This window comes from Sarcophilus harrisii, chromosome 2 (assembly GCF_902635505.1).
Source record: "Sarcophilus harrisii chromosome 2, mSarHar1.11, whole genome shotgun sequence".
In the NCBI taxonomy this organism is placed as follows: Eukaryota; Metazoa; Chordata; class Mammalia; order Dasyuromorphia; family Dasyuridae; genus Sarcophilus; species Sarcophilus harrisii.
In genome coordinates, this window is record NC_045427.1 from 373,669,104 (window position 1) to 373,687,686 (window position 18,583).

Consider the following 18,583-nt stretch of genomic DNA (forward strand, 5'->3'; position numbering starts at 1 on the left):
GCCACTTTCTCTGAAGAAATAAAGGTAAAAATCATACAAAGATGATGAAAGGGGGAAGTATGGGTATAAGTAATCTAAAATTTAAACAATGACAACTTCTGTAGAAGATCACAAGATGTCATCGATGAGTTGTATGAGAGAAAGTATGCCAAAACTTGGCTTGTGCCAAGAGAAATGGATGACAGATGGACAATTAGTCAGAGTGCTCTATTGATATGCTTTAATTGTTGGGAGAAATCAAAGAAGGGCTTCAGCATGTTGGGCAGACCCTTTTTGACTAACTTGTGTGGAGAGGGATGGTAGTTACAGAAAATGGGCAAAAATGGACGGGCTTTTCTGGTATTGATGAAATTACCGATCCATTTAATTTTTGAGTTTGTATTCTTTTGGGAGCCTGAATTCTTGATGATATGCCACATTTTGAGCACAACAAAAATACTTTTCAAAGTTATTAAATGGCATTATTCAGTTATTATGACAAGGGTAAAGGGATCTACCAAAGTACCCTCTCCGATACTTCACCATGGCAAAATTTGTAATTTTCTTGGCAAAATAGTAGAGTAATTTACCATTTCCTTTTCTAACTCAGTTTACAGGTGAGGGAACTGAGGCAAACAGGGTTAAGAGATTTGTCCAAGGTCACACAACGAATAAATGTCTGAGGCCATCTCTGAACTTGGGTCTTCTTGACTCCAGGCCTGACCTATTGTTGCACCATGTAGCTGCCCTTTGGAAATGTAATTGGTCATTGTCTTAATCAAAGTTATAGAATTAAAGCTGATAATCTGGACAATATAATTGTTACTGTATAATTATTTATAGGTAGTAGCTTTGAAATAAGGGAGAAGACAATAAAATTTCATGATAGATGACATGATACTAGTGTAATTAACTTAATTTTTTAACATATTAATTAAGAAAATAGAAATTTAGTTATAACATTCTTGGTAAACAATTACTATTTCAATAATGGACATAGGAGGATGGAGATAAAGGGGGGAAAACTAGCTTCAATAAATTGTTGAAAATTAAAAAGTAAGTGATTCATTCACTAGAGCTATGCTTGTTTAACTTTCTTATTGATTCTCTGAGAAACTTAAGGAAGAAAACAGGCCTTAATTGATTTCCGGAAGATTATGAGTATGAAAGAGCAAAGAGATCCCTAAGTAATAGGGAATTAGATTTTACCACACTGTTAGGGCAGTCTGTGTTAGTAATTCTTTGGGTCATCTTCAGAACATTTTCTAGATCACCCAGAAACAACTTATCATTGTCTAAGAATCTTAAAATCTTCATCTCTTCCCTCAAGGCAATAAAGAAGAATTCGAACAATTATCACAGTTCAATCTTCTGAAAATATTTGCTGAATACCTACTGTAAAAAAAAAAAGTTATATGCTCTCAGTTAATCACTCAGATAAGGCTCATAAATAAGGGTACAAAGGGACTATGAAATATATGGCCAAAAAGAAGTATAGTGTGCTATAAGAATTCAGTGGAGATTACATTTGAACTAGACCTTGAAGAATGAATAGGATTTGTGTAAGCAGAAATAAAGCAGAATTCTCCATAGAATGAAATCAGAATATAACTTTTTAAAAAAAGAAAAATTGCAACTTGTAATATATCTGGGATAAGCAGCTTTCAATGAGTCAAAGCCTTTTGTAAAGCAATAGGAGCTATGGCTGGGAGAAGAGGGTGTTTAAGTTATAGCCCCAGAGATTCCCAGCCAGCATATATTACATGCATGACTTGAGTCCATGTTTTTCTGACTCCAACAATGGCTCTGGGAATATGTTATTCTTTGAAATTTATCTTCCCTTCCCAACACACTTCTCTTTTCCTATCTTACCTATTACTGTTGAGGATACTACCACCATTTCTCAGACTTGTAACCTAGATATCTTGCTTGATTCCACACTCTTTCAGCACCAATTATCCTATTTGATTTTGTCTTCTTGATATCTCTAGAATGTGCGACCTTTTCTTCTTTGACACTTCCAAATACTCTTGTGCAGGCTCTCATCACTTCATGGCTGTAAAGTTGCAATAACCTACTTAATGAATTTGCCTTCCACAAGTTTTTCTACTCAGCCTCCATTAACTTGGCAAAGTGATCTTCCTTAAGTGTAAATCTATCCATGCCATCCTTAATAAGCTCCGATAGTTCCCTGATTGAGTAGAAAATCCTTTACTTAGCTTGCAAAGCCCTTGATAAGTAGCCTCCATAGTTTTTAGACATTTTACACCTTACATAACCCTTCAGCCTCCTCCCCCCAAATACTCTGTAATTCACTGATATAGGTCTTCTTGATGTTCCTCAAAAAAAGGCATTTCATTTCTTGATACTGTGCATTTTCCCTGGTTGACTACAAGTGTGGAGTGTTCTCCCTTCTCATCTCCAACTCTTGGATTCTCCAGCTTTCTCAGAACTTACCTAAAACTCTAACTTCTACAAGAAACATTTCCAAATCTTTCTTAATTCTAGTGCCTTCTTTTTATTGATTATTTCCAATTTATCTTGAATATAAGCTGTTCATAAATAGATGTTGGCAAGTTGTCTCTCCCATTAGACTATGTGCTACTTCAAAACAGGACCTGTGTTTTCTCTTTCTTTTTATCCTAAGTTCTTAGGCGCCTAAATGCTTAGTGCCTAGTACACAGTGGCACTTAATAATTGAGTGACAATTTCAAAATGCATTATTAATATTTTAAAGACAAGGTGATATTTTTTACATTCTCGTAGTACTTTAAGTTTTACAAAGACATTTCCTACTTAGCTAGCACTATTGTTTCCATTTTATATGTGAAGAAACCGACTTTGAGAGAGCAAGTGATTTGCTCACAGCCTCAGTAAGTAACCTTCAGGAATCAGACCCAAGCCTTCTCTTCTGAGTTTTTTATGTAGTCCTCTTCCCATAGATACCAGTGTTCCTGTTCAGTGCTCTATGACTGGAAGTACAAAGCCTATTTTCTTTCCTTACTACATCAATTTGTTTCTGAATATTTAAAGCCAATTAAAAAATATAGAACCAATGCACCATATCCTTCATAGTTAAGGAACACAAGCAGACACAATGACAGGATCCCTTTCATCTATGGAGAAGACTGCTGCTGTGCTGGAACAGCTTACAAAACTCGAGAAATGAAAAATATTTTCTGAAACACAATTATATATTGGACAAGATTTGAGTTTTTTTTTGTTTTTTTAAAATACCTTAAAGAAAGATTGTAACTTACACACTGATGCCACATGATGTCGCTGTCGACCACGGAATGTCGCTAAACCGTATCTTTTGGGTGTTGGAGGGAGGCTCTATTTTGTCGTTAAATGATGCAAAGCAATGGCGGATGCTGCAGAATAAGACTGGAGGAAACGAACACCCATCTTTACCCGTGTTCCAAAATTTGAGATATCCTTTGGAATAAAGCAAAGAGTGTTTGCAATGTTGTTTTCCCGGAGAGGTTACTTGGGAGCCCAGCAGTTTCCATTCTTCTTTCTACTCCATACATTTTGGAAAGTGGGGAGCGGCCAGATCCATTATTCGGTGGCGGAAGAAGCGAAACACGGTACGTTCGTGGGGCGCATCACGCAGGACTTGGGTCTGGAGGTCGGGGAGCTGGTGTCTAGGATGTTCCGGATTGTGTCTAAGAGCCGCAGGGATTACCTGGAGGTAAATGTGCAGAACGGCATTTTGTTTGTGAATTCTCGGATCGACCGTGAGGAGCTGTGCGGCCGCAGCCCTGTTTGTAGCATCCATTTAGAGGTGATCGTGGACAAGCCTCTGCAGGTTTTTCATGTGGAGGTGGAGATCAAAGATATTAATGATAATTCACCCGTATTCCCAGTGAAGGAACAAAAACTGTTTCTTTACGAATCCCGATTGCCTGATTCTTCCTTTCCTCTAGAGGGAGCCTCTGACTCGGATATTGGCTCTAACGCCTTACTTACTTATAGACTCAGCATCAATAATTACTTTATTCTCGAAGTAAAATCAAAAAACGAGCAAAGTAAATTGGTCGAACTGGTGCTTAAAAAACCCCTAGATAGGGAAGAAGTTCCGGAACATCACTTAACACTGTCAGCCACAGATGGGGGCAGACCTGAACTCACGGGTACAGTACAGCTGCTCATCACAGTCCTGGATGTGAACGATAATGCCCCCACGTTCGAACGATCAGAATACGAAGTGAAGATAATGGAAAATGCGGCTCCCGGAACCTTAGTGATCAGACTGAACGCCTCCGATGCAGACGAGGGCACCAATCGGGAGATTTTATACTCTTTCAATAGTCTCGCTCCACCTGTGATTAAAGATAAGTTTCATATAAATCCAGATACAGGAGATATTTCAATTCAGGGACATTTGGATTTTGAAGATGTTAATTCGTATGAAATCAGAGTTGATGCAACAGATCAAGGGACTCCCCCAATGATTGGTCATTGCACTGTCCTAGTGGAAGTCCAGGACGCCAATGATAACGTTCCCAATATCTCAGTAACGTCATTGTCGCTGCCTGTTAGAGAAGATGCCCCTCCTGGTACAGTCATTGCCTCAATCCGTGTGTCTGACCGAGACTCTGGTCCCAATGGGCAGGTGACTTGCTCACTGTCATCCCCTGGGCCCTTCACTCTGGTGTCCACCTTCAGAAATTACTACTCGCTGGTGTTGGAGGGTTCTGTGGATCGCGAGAGGGTGCCGGCCTATGAGCTCGTGGTGACTGCGAGGGACGGCGGGAAGCCAGCGCTCTGGACCACTGCCGGCGTGTCTGTGGCCATCGAAGACGTGAATGACAACGCGCCAGCCTTCGAGCAACCTGTGTATACTGTGTTTGTGAAGGAGAACAACCCGCCGGGCAGTCACATCTTCACAGTGTCCGCGTCGGACCCGGACGCGCAGGAGAACGCGCTGGTGTCTTACTCGTTGGTGGAGAGAAGGGTTGGGGAGCGTCCACTGTCTAGTTATGTGTCTGTGCACTCGGAGAGCGGGAAAGTGTACGCCTTGCAGCCCCTAGACCACGAGGAGCTGGAGCTGCTGCAGTTCCAGGTGAGCGCCCGAGATGCGGGCTTCCCTCCTTTAGGCAGCAACGTGAGCCTGCAGGTGTTTGTTCTCGACGAAAACGACAATCCTCCCGTGGTTCTGCCCCCTCACTCAGGCCGGAGCGGCTGGGGTCGCAGCAACTGAGCTGGTGTCCCAGTCGGTGACAGCGGGTCACGTCGTGGCCAAGATCCGCGCAGTTGACGCGGATTCCGGTTACAACGCGTGGTTGTCTTACGAGTTGCAGCCTGAGTTGGGCGTCGGTCGCAGCCCTTTTCGGGTGGGACTGTACACTGGCGAGATCAGCCTAACACGGGCTCTGGAGGAATCTGATGGGCCGAGGCAGACGCTGCTGGTGCTGGTGAAAGATCATGGAGAACCAGCCCTGTCTACCACAGCCACCGTGCGCGTATCAGTGGTGGAGAATGGACAGACCTCAAAGGCTTTTTCAGGGGCTTCCGGGATCTCGGCAAAGGCTGGCATGGGGAAAGAGCCTGCGTTGGTGGATGTAAATGTTTACTTGATCATCGCCATCTGCTCTGTGTCCAGCCTGTTGGTGCTGAGTCTACTGTTGTATGTGGCACTTCGGTGCTCCTCGCCTCCACAGGCTTCTTACGGGCCCAGCAAGCCCACGTTGGTGTGCTCGAGTGAAATGGGAAGTTGGTCTTATTCTCAGCAGCGGCGGCAGGTTTGCTCTGGAGAAGGGGCGGCCAAGAACGACCTCATGGCCTTCAGCCCTAACCTCCCTCCGTGTCCTGTTTCTGGAGAAAGAGGCCAGAAGCAGGAGGCTGGCCTGGACAGCTCTGCGAAGGTGGGTGATTATTGATTATACCTTTTTATTTTTGTTTAGGTGGCAATTGCGATTTCCCTCAAGACGTTCCACGATTGTTGTGACTTATTCCTCTTCCCTTAAAATTTTATTTTTCTCTCTTGAAATCATGCCTTCCATTTCTTAAGTAACCTGCTACAATTTCCGAAATGCTTTTTTCCTCTTCCATTTTATTCTCTATCTTCTCCTTTCTTCATATTCTTAAGTATGTCCCTTCTTGGGTCAAATTTTTCATTTATCTTTTACTTTCCAGAACATGAAAAATGGTTTCCCATTTCTATAGAATTCTTCTTTTGACTAGTTCTCATTACATCTCTCTACTTTAAAGAGACCTACATAATCATTTTGTGACATAAATATCTTTAGTGTGAGTTTTATCTTCTGCATATTTAAGTCCTTATTTTGATCATTCTTGCATATATTTCATTTATTGGATAAGTAAAATCATAGTTTGAATGATCATCTTTAAAGTATCTAGTTGCTTCCATTTAATGGCATTGCATAGCCACTGTGAAAAACGATTTAGAAAACATTAAATTAATTGTCTATGCAAGGACTTCTTAAATTTTTCCCATTCATAAGGCCTTTTTGCTCAAGAAATTTTTGTGACCCGTCTTTCAAAGGTGTATATAATGTAGGTATAGATACCAAACATTTACTGATAATAACTCATAATTTTGTGACTCCCACATTCAATTATGAGATCTCATATGGGATTGTGACCCTCAATTTAAGAAGCTGGGTTTTATGCCAATGCTAGGTAGCATTTATATATCACATTAACGTTTGCAAATTTTTTTTATAGTATTTTATCCTCCCAAGATTTTGGGAGTAAATTTTTATAAATGTGGAAAGTGAGATTTGCTATCATGATTGCCATAATCTGTCAGTGAATTGAACTGATTGTTGTGGACTCTGAATTCGTTAATACCCATAGACATACACACAGGGCAGCATATATTTGTGAAAATGTGATCAGGAGAAAGAGAGATCAAAGATTTGTAAATTATACAGCAGCTAGATCTTGAAAATTTTCTTTCCAGAAGAACTAATTCTGAGCACAGTGAACACCAAAAACACCATCAAGGTATAAAATCAACTATATTAAATGGCAGGAAAAAGATATCTATCTATATCTATGTTGATATAGCTATAGAGAGATAGAGAAATAGATAGGTAGGCATTGAGATGCATGAATGTGGGATAAAAAGATATAGATGGAAAACAAGCATCTCCTTGAAAAAGAGGAGGATACTATATTTTTTTTCTGGAGAAATGCAAGTCACTTACTGATAGCAAATTTCCTTAAACTGCAAAGACCTGTCCTTTGAACTCAAATATTTTACTAGTATTGTTGAGCAAAAGTGAAATCTGGAATGCTACTCCCTCTGAAGAAGTAAAGGTAAACATTACAGAAAGGAGGAATTATGCATGTGAGCAGTCTGAAATATAACCAGTGATGACCCTTCAAAAATATTACAGGATGTTATCAGTGAATTGTATGACAGAAAGAGAAAATAGACTTGTAATGTGAGAAGAGAAATGGAAGACACATGGACAGTTAGTCGGAGTGCTCCATTGATATACCCGTAGGTGTTAGGAGAAACCAAAGAGAGCCTCCAACATGGAGGATCTGTTGAAATTCATTTGTATGGACAGGTATCATAGCTGCAGAAGATGGGCAGGCAGTGATAGGCTTTTCTGTTACTGATGCAAATCAAGTCACATAATGATGAGATCACGATGGCTCCCAAAATGCCTCGGATCAAGTAAACGCTTTCTCTCTGAATTATGATAAGATATAGCAGATCAACACAGAATTTAAACTTCTTTGTAAAATCTTGTGTGAGAGGATGATGGAAGTTTACCACTATTGACATATAAAACAGTGAAAAGCAGTGGAGTAAAGAATTTTACAGAAAGATTGATGACAGATCCAACTAAGCCAAATAATCATAATGGTATTTAAGAATGAAACTTATCTCTTCAAAATCTTCACATATGCATTCATTGAAGTTATTCATGTTGAATGGAACAGGCAAGCTTTTTCAAATTATATTATGGATAAGTACAACTTCTCTTCCCCAATCGATCATTTATTAAGTGCTTATGATGTAACTATAAAACAAAAAATATTGAAGTCATCTAATTAGGGCTTGAGTAGGTCACATCTAGGGTAATGTATCTGGGTAGCTAGATGGCACAGTAGATAGAACTCTGGCCTTGGAGTTAGGAGGCCCTGACTTCAAATCCAGGGCAAGTCACTTAACTCCAATTGCCTCTCAAATCCCCTTCCTCCACAAACAAACAGAAAAAAAATGTGTTTGCCTCTCCTTCAAAGTCTTGCCTCCACAATCATAGACATGACTTTGCTTATTTTTCTTTTTAAAATTTAGTTTAATTTTTAAATTCTTTCCCTACCATTCTTCTTATTCCTGAACCACTGTAAAAGCAAGAAAAATAAAACCTATTTCAAATATATATATATATATATATATAAACAAATTTCCTCTTTAGATATTCTATTAAAAGGAAGACAATATACTTCATTATATAGTGAGTCCATCAGTTCTCTCTTTGGAAAAGGCTGACATGTTTCATCATGTTGTTATTCGGTTGTGTCTGACTCTTCATAGTGCCATTTGGTGTTTTCTTGGCAAAATACTGGAGTGATTTATCATTTTCTTCTCCAGCTCAATTTACAAATGAGGAAATTGAGGCAAACAAGGTTAAATTACTTGCCCAGGATTACACAAGTAGTAAATGTCATTCATGCAGGGATAATGTATGGTCTAAGCTTTTACTTCTTCATTATTGTTTACAGTGCTTTTCAGAAGATAGGTCCTTAAGAAAAGTTGATACAAGCAGGTTTTTTAGTACAGTGACTAGGTTTCTTCTATGAAATATCAAGGACAAAAATAAATATTTTACCTGAATAAATTATTATTTTCAGGATCTATTTCTTGTTTGTCATCTATCCTTGGGCATTACTGAAATCAAGTTATTTAATTTCTTCGGAGTTTTAGATTTTTCAGTATCATATTTCCAACACTACACTATTAAGTGTATGTTACTTTTTCAGACCTGAAACTTCAGATTTGATTCTGATACATCTCCTGATTGTTCTTTTAAAAATTATATTAAATACTTTACTTCAGCTAGTTTGAATCCAGTGCTATATTTCTTCTCATTCATTTTGTGCTCTTAGTTTTGACTTTAGTGACATCATATTTGTCACTGGTAAATTTAACCATCTTACAAGACAATATTTGCTATCATTAAGATTTTTGAAGAGTAATTTTACTGGTCAGAACAATAAAATTTTATAGGAAGACTTTTAGTCATATTATTTTCTTTTGGAAAAATGGGAAATCTTATTGCTTTTAAGAGAAGTATTTTTAAAGATTTGTTTATTGCTTTTAAGATAATTGTTTTGTTTAAATGGCTACATTTAAGTTGATACCTAATTTCTCTCTCTCTCTCTCTCTCTCTCTCTCTCTCTCTCTCTCTCTCTCTCTCTCTCTCTCATATTGATTGAGTTTTTTTTCCCATGATAATCAAGGGATGTTGGATTTTGTTATATCAGACACATTTCGGTTTGTACTGAGAACAGTCTAGGCTGTCAATAAGTATTTAATGTTTGGTCATGATTATTATTTCCATTTTTCCTGTGTTGCATGTCTCCCAACTTTTCCCCATTCTCATTTCTTAAGACTCTTTATTTGTATGGAAGAAATATTGATAGTTAATAATGTTGGGGTATTGGAGATTTAGGAATTTTCTTCACTAACTGCCAATGTGTTTGTCAACTCTGTTATTTGTATGAGAACACTAAATTTAACTCTCTGAGACTCAGAATCTGCAATACATGCTTGAACTAATGGCATGAAAACTAATATTATTTGTGATTGACCTCTCATCGAAGCAGGAATCAGTAAAACCCATTTCATTCATTATTATCTTTTTTTTAGAGGGAATAAAAGTGAGGGGAGGGCTTTGAAATAAGGGGAAAGGCACATATTATAAAGCAGATACTCCTTTAACTAATTTCTATCATATAATAAATTTTAGTTGCATTTTTAGTGTATTCATGAAGAAATGCTGAAGACTATGTAATTAACAACTAGAATGTAACCTTTTTAAAAAGAAAAATTGCAATCAATAATGCAACTGGGGTAGGCACCTTTCAGTGAGAGAATGCCTTCTTTCATGCACATTAGCATTTAGTCTTCAATTAAAGAGTCTTTAAAGAGTTGCCTAGGAGCACAGGGCATTCATTCATAGTAAACAATAAATGACTATACACAATAAATAACTATAAAAAGGGACTATGAAATAAATGACTGAAAAGAAGTATAATGTGCTATACGAATTCAGTGGGGATGGCATTTGAACCAGACATTGAAGAATGAATATGGTTTATGTAAACAGAAATGAATAAGAATTCTTTTTAGGCTGAAATTTTTCTAAGTATTACAGGGAGCTCGAGGAGAGTTTCTATTAAAAACTAATCAGATTAATTCCTTGGATTAGTAAATCAAAATATATTAGAGAAAGAAAAACCTAAGAGATGCAGGCAATGATGTAAATAACAATTAGAATATGACCTTTTAAAAAAGAAAAATTGCAACAAGTAATATAATGGAGATAACCAATTTCTTGTGAGAGAAAACCTTCTGTTACGCAGATAACCATTTCTTCTTCGGCTAAGGGTTTTTAAAGAATTGCCTTGGAGCACAGGGAGTTTAAGGTACATCCCCAGAAACATCTAGTCAATAAGTATCATAAGACTCAAATCTATGTTTTTCTGACTTTAAGATTGACTCCTGTGATATGTTCTTCATTGGTATTTATCTTTCCCCACAAATATTTCTCTTTTCCTAACTTACCTATGATGTTGAGGACACCACTATTCCTCAGACTTGCAATCTCGATGTCATTCTTACCTCCACACTCTTTCAGCCCCAATATGTTGTTAAGGGCTGTTGATTTTACATTCCTAATATTTCTCAATATGCCACTTTGTCTTCCTTGACGCTTGCAACTATCCTTGGGGGCTCTCTACACTTAATGCCTGGGCAATTACAATAATGTACTTGATGGGTTTATCTTCCACAAATCTTTTACTCATCCTCCACAAAGCTGGTAAAGTGATCTTTTTAAAGTAAAGGCCTGACCTATGTTCTAGTGATTCTCCATTATCAAGAACTGAACATTAATTTCCCTGTTTTCATACAAAGCCCTTGATAAGTTGTTCTTCATCTTTTTTAGTTATCTTATACCTTACATAACCCTTTAGCCTCCCTCCTACCCAAATACTCTGCAATCCAGTGACACTGGCCTCCTTGATATTCCTCAAAAAAGACGTTCCATCTCTTGGCACTGGGCATTTCCCCTGGTTGTCTCTACAAGTGTGAAATGTTCTCCTTTTTATCATTTCAACCTCTTGGATTCTCTGACTTCCTGCAGGATTTATCTAGAACCCCAAATTCTACATGAAATCTTTCTTCTATTGCTTTCTTTTTGTTTCTTATTTCCTATTTATCTTGAATATGAACTGTTCATAAATAGCTGTTAGCATGTTGTTTCCCTCAGAAGATTGTGTGCTTCCTCATAGCAGCTTAGCTTAGCATAGAGTTTAGCTTAGTAGTTGGCACACAGTGACACTCAATATTTATTGGCTGATTACTTAAAATACATCTTGAATATTGTAAAGATTATATTATATTATTATTGTATTATTCAGGTAGTTATAATACTTTACATTTTACAAAGGAATTTCCTGGCTCGATAGCATAACAATCATTTTCCCTGTGAAGAAACCGACTTTGAGATGGCAATTGCTCAGAGCCACAATAAGCAGCTTTCAAGAATCAGACCCAAGTCTTCTGACTCTTGAGAGTTTCTCATGCAGTGTTCTTCTCATAGATACCAGAGTTCCTATTTAGTGTTCTAAAACATAAAGGTTTTCCACATCTCAAAAGGAAGTACTGAACTAATTTTCCTTCCCTATTACATTACATTCTTTCTGAATATTTAAAACAAATTTAAAGACATAAAAGAACTGAAGCATCCTGTCCTTCATAATAAAGCAGCAGAAGCAGTCACAATGTTAGTATCCTTTTCTTCGATGGAGAAAAGAGCTGTCTGTCCCGCAAGAATTCTTAAAATTTGAAAAATGAGAAAAATTTATGAAATAAAATTAAATTCTGGGCAATATATGAGTTCATACAGAAAATTTTTTTACTTACAATTTGGAGCCACATGATGTCGCTGTAGACCACGGAATCTCTCTAAACGTCTTTTGGGTGTTGAAGAAAAGGTCTATTTTGTCGTTAAATGATGCAAAGCAATGGCGGATGCTGCAGAATAAGACTGCAGGAAACGGACAATCATCTTTTTCTGTGTTCCAAGATTTGAACTATTCTTTTGGAGTAAAGCAAAGAGTGTTTGCGATGTTGTTTTCCTGGAGAAGCTTCTTGGGAGCCCAGCAGTTTCTATTCTTTCTGCTCCACACATTCTGGGAAGTGGGGAGAAGTCAGGTCCATTACTCGGTGCCGGAAGAAGCGAAACACGGTACGTTCGTGGGACGCATCGCCCAGGATTTGGGACTGGAGGTCGGGGAGCTGATATCCAGGTTATTCCGCGTTGTGTCCAAGGGCCGCAGGGATTACTTGGAGGTAAATGTGCAGAACGGCATTTTGTTTGTGAATTCTCGGATCGACCGTGAGGAGCTGTGCGGCCGCAGCCCTGTTTGTAGCATCCATTTAGAGGTGATCGTGGACAAGCCTCTGCAGGTTTTTCATGTGGAGGTGGAGATCAAGGACATCAATGACAACCCTCCTCTATTTCCAGTGAAGGAACAAAAACTGTTTATTCCCGAATCCAGGTTGCTTGATTCAAGGTTTCCTGTAGAGGGAGCCTCTGACTCGGATATTGGCTCTAATGCCTTACTTAGTTACAGGCTTAGCGCCAGTGATTACTTCATTCTAGAAATAAAATCAAAGAATGATCAAAAGTAAATTGGTCGAACTAGTGCTTAAAAAACCTCTAGATAGGGAGGAAGTTCCTGAACATCACTTAATACTGTCAGCCACAGATGGGGGCAAACCTGAACTCACGGGCACAGTACAGCTGCTCATCACAGTCCTGGATGTGAACGATAATGCCCCCACGTTCGAACGATCAGAATACGAAGTGAAGATAATGGAAAATGCGGCTCCCGGAACCTTAGTGATCAGACTGAACGCCTCCGATGCAGACGAGGGCACCAATCGGGAGATTTTATACTCTTTCAACAGTCTCGCTCCACCTGTGATTAAAGATAAGTTTCATATAAATGCAGATACAGGAGAAATTTCAATTCAAGGACATTTGGATTTTGAAGATGTTAATTCGTATGAAATCAGAGTAGATGCGACCGACAAAGGGACTCCCCCAATGATTGGTCATTGCACTGTCCTAGTGGAAGTCCAGGACGCCAATGATAACGTTCCCAATATCTCAGTAACGTCATTGTCGCTGCCTGTCAGAGAAGATGCCCCTCCTGGTACAGTCATTGCCTCAATCCGTGTGTCTGACCGAGACTCTGGTCCCAATGGGCAGGTGACTTGCTCACTGTCATCCCCTGGGCCCTTCACTCTGGTGTCCACCTTCAGAAATTACTACTCGCTGGTGTTGGAGGGTTCTGTGGATCGCGAGAGGGTGCCGGCCTATGAGCTCGTGGTGACTGCGAGGGACGGCGGGAAGCCAGCGCTCTGGACCACTGCCGGCGTGTCTGTGGCCATCGAAGACGTGAATGACAACGCGCCAGCCTTCGAGCAACCTGTGTATACTGTGTTTGTGAAGGAGAACAACCCGCCGGGCAGTCACATCTTCACAGTGTCCGCGTCGGACCCGGACGCGCAGGAGAACGCGCTGGTGTCTTACTCGTTGGTGGAGAGAAGGGTTGGGGAGCGTCCACTGTCTAGTTATGTGTCTGTGCACTCGGAGAGCGGGAAAGTGTACGCCTTGCAGCCCCTAGACCACGAGGAGCTGGAGCTGCTGCAGTTCCAGGTGAGCGCCCGGGACGCGGGCTTCCCTCCTTTAGGCAGCAACGTGAGCCTGCAGGTGTTTGTTCTCGACGAAAACGACAATCCTCCCGTGGTTCTGCCCCCTCACTCAGGGTCCGGAGCGGCTGGGGTCGCAGCAACTGAGCTGGTGTCCCAGTCGGTGACAGCGGGTCACGTCGTGGCCAAGATCCGCGCAGTTGACGCGGATTCCGGTTACAACGCGTGGTTGTCTTACGAGTTGCAGCCTGAGTTGGGCGTCGGTCGCAGCCCTTTTCGGGTGGGGCTGTACACTGGCGAGATCAGCCTAACACGGGCTCTGGAGGAATCTGATGGGCCGAGGCAGACGCTGCTGGTGCTGGTGAAAGATCATGGAGAACCAGCCCTGTCTACCACAGCCACCGTGCGCGTATCAGTGGTGGAGAATGGACAGACCTCAAAGGCTTTTTCAGGGGCTTCCGGGATCTCGGCAAAGGCTGGCATGGGGAAAGAGCCTGCGTTGGTGGATGTGAATGTTTACTTGATCATCGCCATCTGCTCTGTGTCCAGCCTGTTGGTGCTGAGTCTACTGTTGTATGTAGCACTTCGGTGCTCCTCGCCTCCACAGGCTTCCTACGGGCCCAGCAAGCCCACGTTGGTGTGCTCAAGTGAAATGGGAAGTTGGTCTTATTCTCAGCAGCGGCGGCAGGTTTGCTCTGGAGAAGGGGCGGCCAAGAACGACCTCATGGCCTTCAGCCCTAACCTCCCTCCGTGTCCTGTTTCTGGAGAAAGAGGCCAGAAGCAGGAGGCTGGCCTGGACAGCTCAGGGAAGGTGGGTGATTATTGATTATACCTCTTTATTTTTGTTTAGGTGGCAATTGCTATTTCCCTCAAGACGTTGCGCCTCATTCCTCTTCCTTTAAAATTTTATTTTTCTCTCTTGAAATCATGCCTTCCATTTCTTAAGTAACCTGCTAAGATTTCAGAAATGCTTTTTTCCTCTTCCACTTTATTCTCCATTTTCTTCTTTCTTCATATTCTTAATTATGTCCCTTCTTGGGTCAAAATTTTCATTTATCTTTTACTTACAACGCTATAGAAATGATAACATGTTTGCTCCTTGGAGTAGTTTCTATTACATCTATTTACTATTTAAAAAATACAGCCAGATAATTATTTTGTGACACATATCTCATTAGTCTGAATGATGTTGTTTTCTTCATGTTTAAATTCTCATTTTTGTTTTTGAATTCATTCAATTTCTTCAATAGGCAAAATCCAATGTTTAGATAATAATCTTTAAAGATATATCATTTCTTTGTGTTAATATCATTATATAGCCACAATGAATAATTCTTCACAACATATACAATTCATCATCTATTCCTATAGCTAACTAGCTTTAAGGTCTTAAAGATCTTCAAAATCTTTAAGATTTGCAAAATGTTTTGTATATGTTATTGAATTTGATGTTGAGCACAACAACCTTGTGAGATAGGTGAAATTATTCCCATTTTAAAAACGACAAAAATAAAGATTTGCTTTATCAATTTTCTTCTTTTTAAGTTCCTTATGGCTCCATCAGTTACATATTAATAGAATTTTGGATTTTATTTAACTTTTGTCCTCATATTCCATCTCATTTATGTATTCTGTGAGTTCTGTTGTAGACGGAGTTCAAAAGATTTTAGGAAGTAATATCTGATTAACATTTAACTAAGCAGAAATTAATGGAATCTTCCTGAATAAATGAAATGAAGTATGGCCCTAAGGAAGCATAATGTCATTTCAACAAATCAGGAAACCTGTTTTGGTATTCTGGTATCTGTGGCAACAAAGACTAGTCTCTCCAATCTTATTTGATTGGTTCTTGGAAAGCAATAGTTGTGAACAGTGCAATTTAGTGACTTGGTTGGCTGGGGAAGATTTCTGGGAAAGTTAAAATCTGCCTGTAGAGGAGCTGGAGCATCTGGTGCCCATTTGAGGTATAAGATCAGATAATTTTAGCTGAGAGAAACCTCTCCCATGGGGCACACTCACAGCTGATTAAACCCCATCTCTATTCTTCATTATGGCCAGAGTTGCCTGATCTAAGTCTGATCAAAAGTATATGACCAAAAGTATTAATGCTTCAATATTTGTACAGAAAGTTCCTCTAAGACTGGTTTGAGAAAAGAATTGAACACGTTATGACTTTTATAGGCTATGATACAGCAGTTTACAGAACTAAATATTTTATTTGAGACCATTAAATGTAATGTACTTAGATCCAATAATGAGTAAAAGACATTGGTGACTGACCCAGATTTAGATTTCCATTATATTGGGATTCAGCAGTAGATATCAAAGAAGCAGTTGTTGAGAATTAACATACTTGCACAGACAAGTTTGTAGTTACAAGCCTATCCAGCCTGTCCAATCTCTCGTTGCTTACAAGCTTGGTAGCTATTTGAGTCAAATAACCCATCCATTCTAATACCATTAAAATAATTTTCTCCATCACCAGTACAGGCTTTGCCTCGGATAGCCACCCATATCATATCTGTTGGTTCATTGCATATCAAAAATGCCAAATTTGAACAGCTATCATGAAAATGTATTACCTTACTTAGAAGTATTTGTATTTTTAAAGACAAACATTGAAAATGCATTTTAATATATAAATGAACATCATTTATGTTTAAAATATAAGCATCCCCAAGGAATCCCAAGGCACTTGGACTATATATCTTCTTCTTCTTTTTTAAAAGGAGTTTGCTATTAAAGGCAGCTAACTAGGGTTACAGTAAATTACTGATGTGATTTAGAGGAAAGAACATTGTATAAGGAATTAAAAGATTTGACTTGACCCTTGTGTAATTATTAGTTCTGTGCTCTTATGTAAATGACTTTATCTCTCTTATTTATAACATGAAAAACCTCTTTTTGTGTTTCATACACCCCTCTCCCCCTCCCATTTTCCTTCTCTCCCATTCCCCCTTTCTCTCCCCCCCCCATTATTATGAGATAAACTATGCTAAGAGATGAATTCTCTTAGAGAGTAAGAAATGCTGGCTTTGAAATTAGAGAAACTGTTTTGAAAGCCAGATTTGTGACTTTCTTTAACTTTCTTGGGCAAATCATTTCCTTTGGCAAGTTGCTTCTTTTGAGTTTCAATTTTCTTATCTGTAACATTAGATATTTGACCAAATAACCTCCAAAGACCTGTAGAGGTGTAACCCTATGATCTTACAAAAGCACAAAATGTCTTTTAAATAATGAAGAACTATGTAAATTTTAGTGTGTGTGTGTGTGTGTGTGTGTGTGTATAGTTTTCTTTAATTTTAGAAGTCTGTAAGGCAGCACCAGGATTCTGAGATCCATGGAGGAAGGCAAAAGGGGGACATTGTAGATGTTGAGGAGAACTTTCATTGATTCCAGGATTTTGCTTATAGGGATAATTTTCTGTGCCTCTGTGGACTTCATTTTCCATTCTATGCAGAGTTAGGAAAATAGAAAAGTCCTTTTCTGTGGGGGAGAGATTATATTAAATATTTCTGAGTAGATAATATTTTGACTTTTATATTTCCTTTTAATGTAGCTTTAAAGTTTTTAACTTTCAAATTATGGGAGGCAGCTGGTCTTAGATAAGAAGGCCTTAGTTCAAGTTCTACCTGTGACACGCAGGTTGTGCGATATAGGGCAAATTATTTAATTTCTCCCTGTTTCTCAGGACTGAAAGTCTTTAAATTGCAGAGTAAGTGTTAATCTTTGGTAGAGGAGCTTTTCTTATAAAGAATTCTGTAAACCATACCATAATTTTGAGAGATTGTGCTATAAAAATTTTTGTTCCAAAAGTAACAAAACACCTTTTAAAAGGTGTTATTACTCAAGTAGCATTAAATGAAAAATTTAAAAAACTTTCAAATTGAAGTGATTTTTTTTGTTTGTTTTTAGATGTAGAAGAAAACTGAATTGCATTATAATCTTTAATTTTATTTCTTTAGGAAAAATGAAACTCTTACTTCCCATGTGAGATATGATCATGGGGAAATCATTTTGAACTATGATTTCTTAGTAACATTGAAAACATTTATAGAAAAGAACTGAGCATTTTTTCAATCCTAGCTGAGGCAATATAGGGGAGAAAGGACATTTTATTTTTACAATAAGAACTTTCCAGAGACAATGTGGTTTAATGAGGAGAAAGTTGGCTGTAGAGTCAGGAATTCCTAGGTTTAAGGAAGTAGTGGTGAAATCTAATATATCAAGGAAGGACATTTTCCATTCAAATAGCTAAAAATTGATAGCAAAGGGAAGGAATATGAAAATTAATAGAACATGATATAACACTACAATAATTTCCCAGATCCCCAGAGTTCAGGTAAAAAGAAATCCATTTTCTTATGTGTATATTATTAAACTTAATAAATGATGATATGTAAGAAAGAAATTATAACATTTACTTGGATTTTATGTGAAAATGACGTTGTAAGATGAAGATATAATTTCAAGAGTTCTATTAGACATATAAAATAACAACAGCATATTTTAAAGATCATGAAAAAAGAATTAAAAATCCTAAAAAAGACTGAAAAAATAAAGCCTGCAACAAATCGCGATAGTACTTACAAATTAAGCCACATGATGTCGCCATACACCGCAAAGTGGGCTTTTAAACAAAAGAAACCACTTTCTCCCCAGTGTAGA

At 38.7% G+C, this 18,583-nt stretch overlaps 1 protein-coding gene and 1 pseudogene across 1 annotated transcript; both read left to right on the forward strand.

The window, feature by feature from the left end:
- The first annotated feature begins 2,137 nt into the window (after positions 1–2,137).
- Positions 2,138–6,048, forward strand: LOC116421636 (annotated as a pseudogene).
- Positions 6,049–11,988: 5,940 nt separating this feature from the next.
- LOC116421635 (protocadherin alpha-8-like) lies at positions 11,989–15,414 on the forward strand. The gene is given in 2 exon segments (XM_031953415.1): positions 11,989–12,885; positions 12,887–15,414. Coding segments are annotated over 2 exon segments (2,514 nt in total). The 5' UTR covers positions 11,989–12,226; the 3' UTR covers positions 14,742–15,414.
- The last annotated feature ends 3,169 nt before the right edge of the window (positions 15,415–18,583 follow it).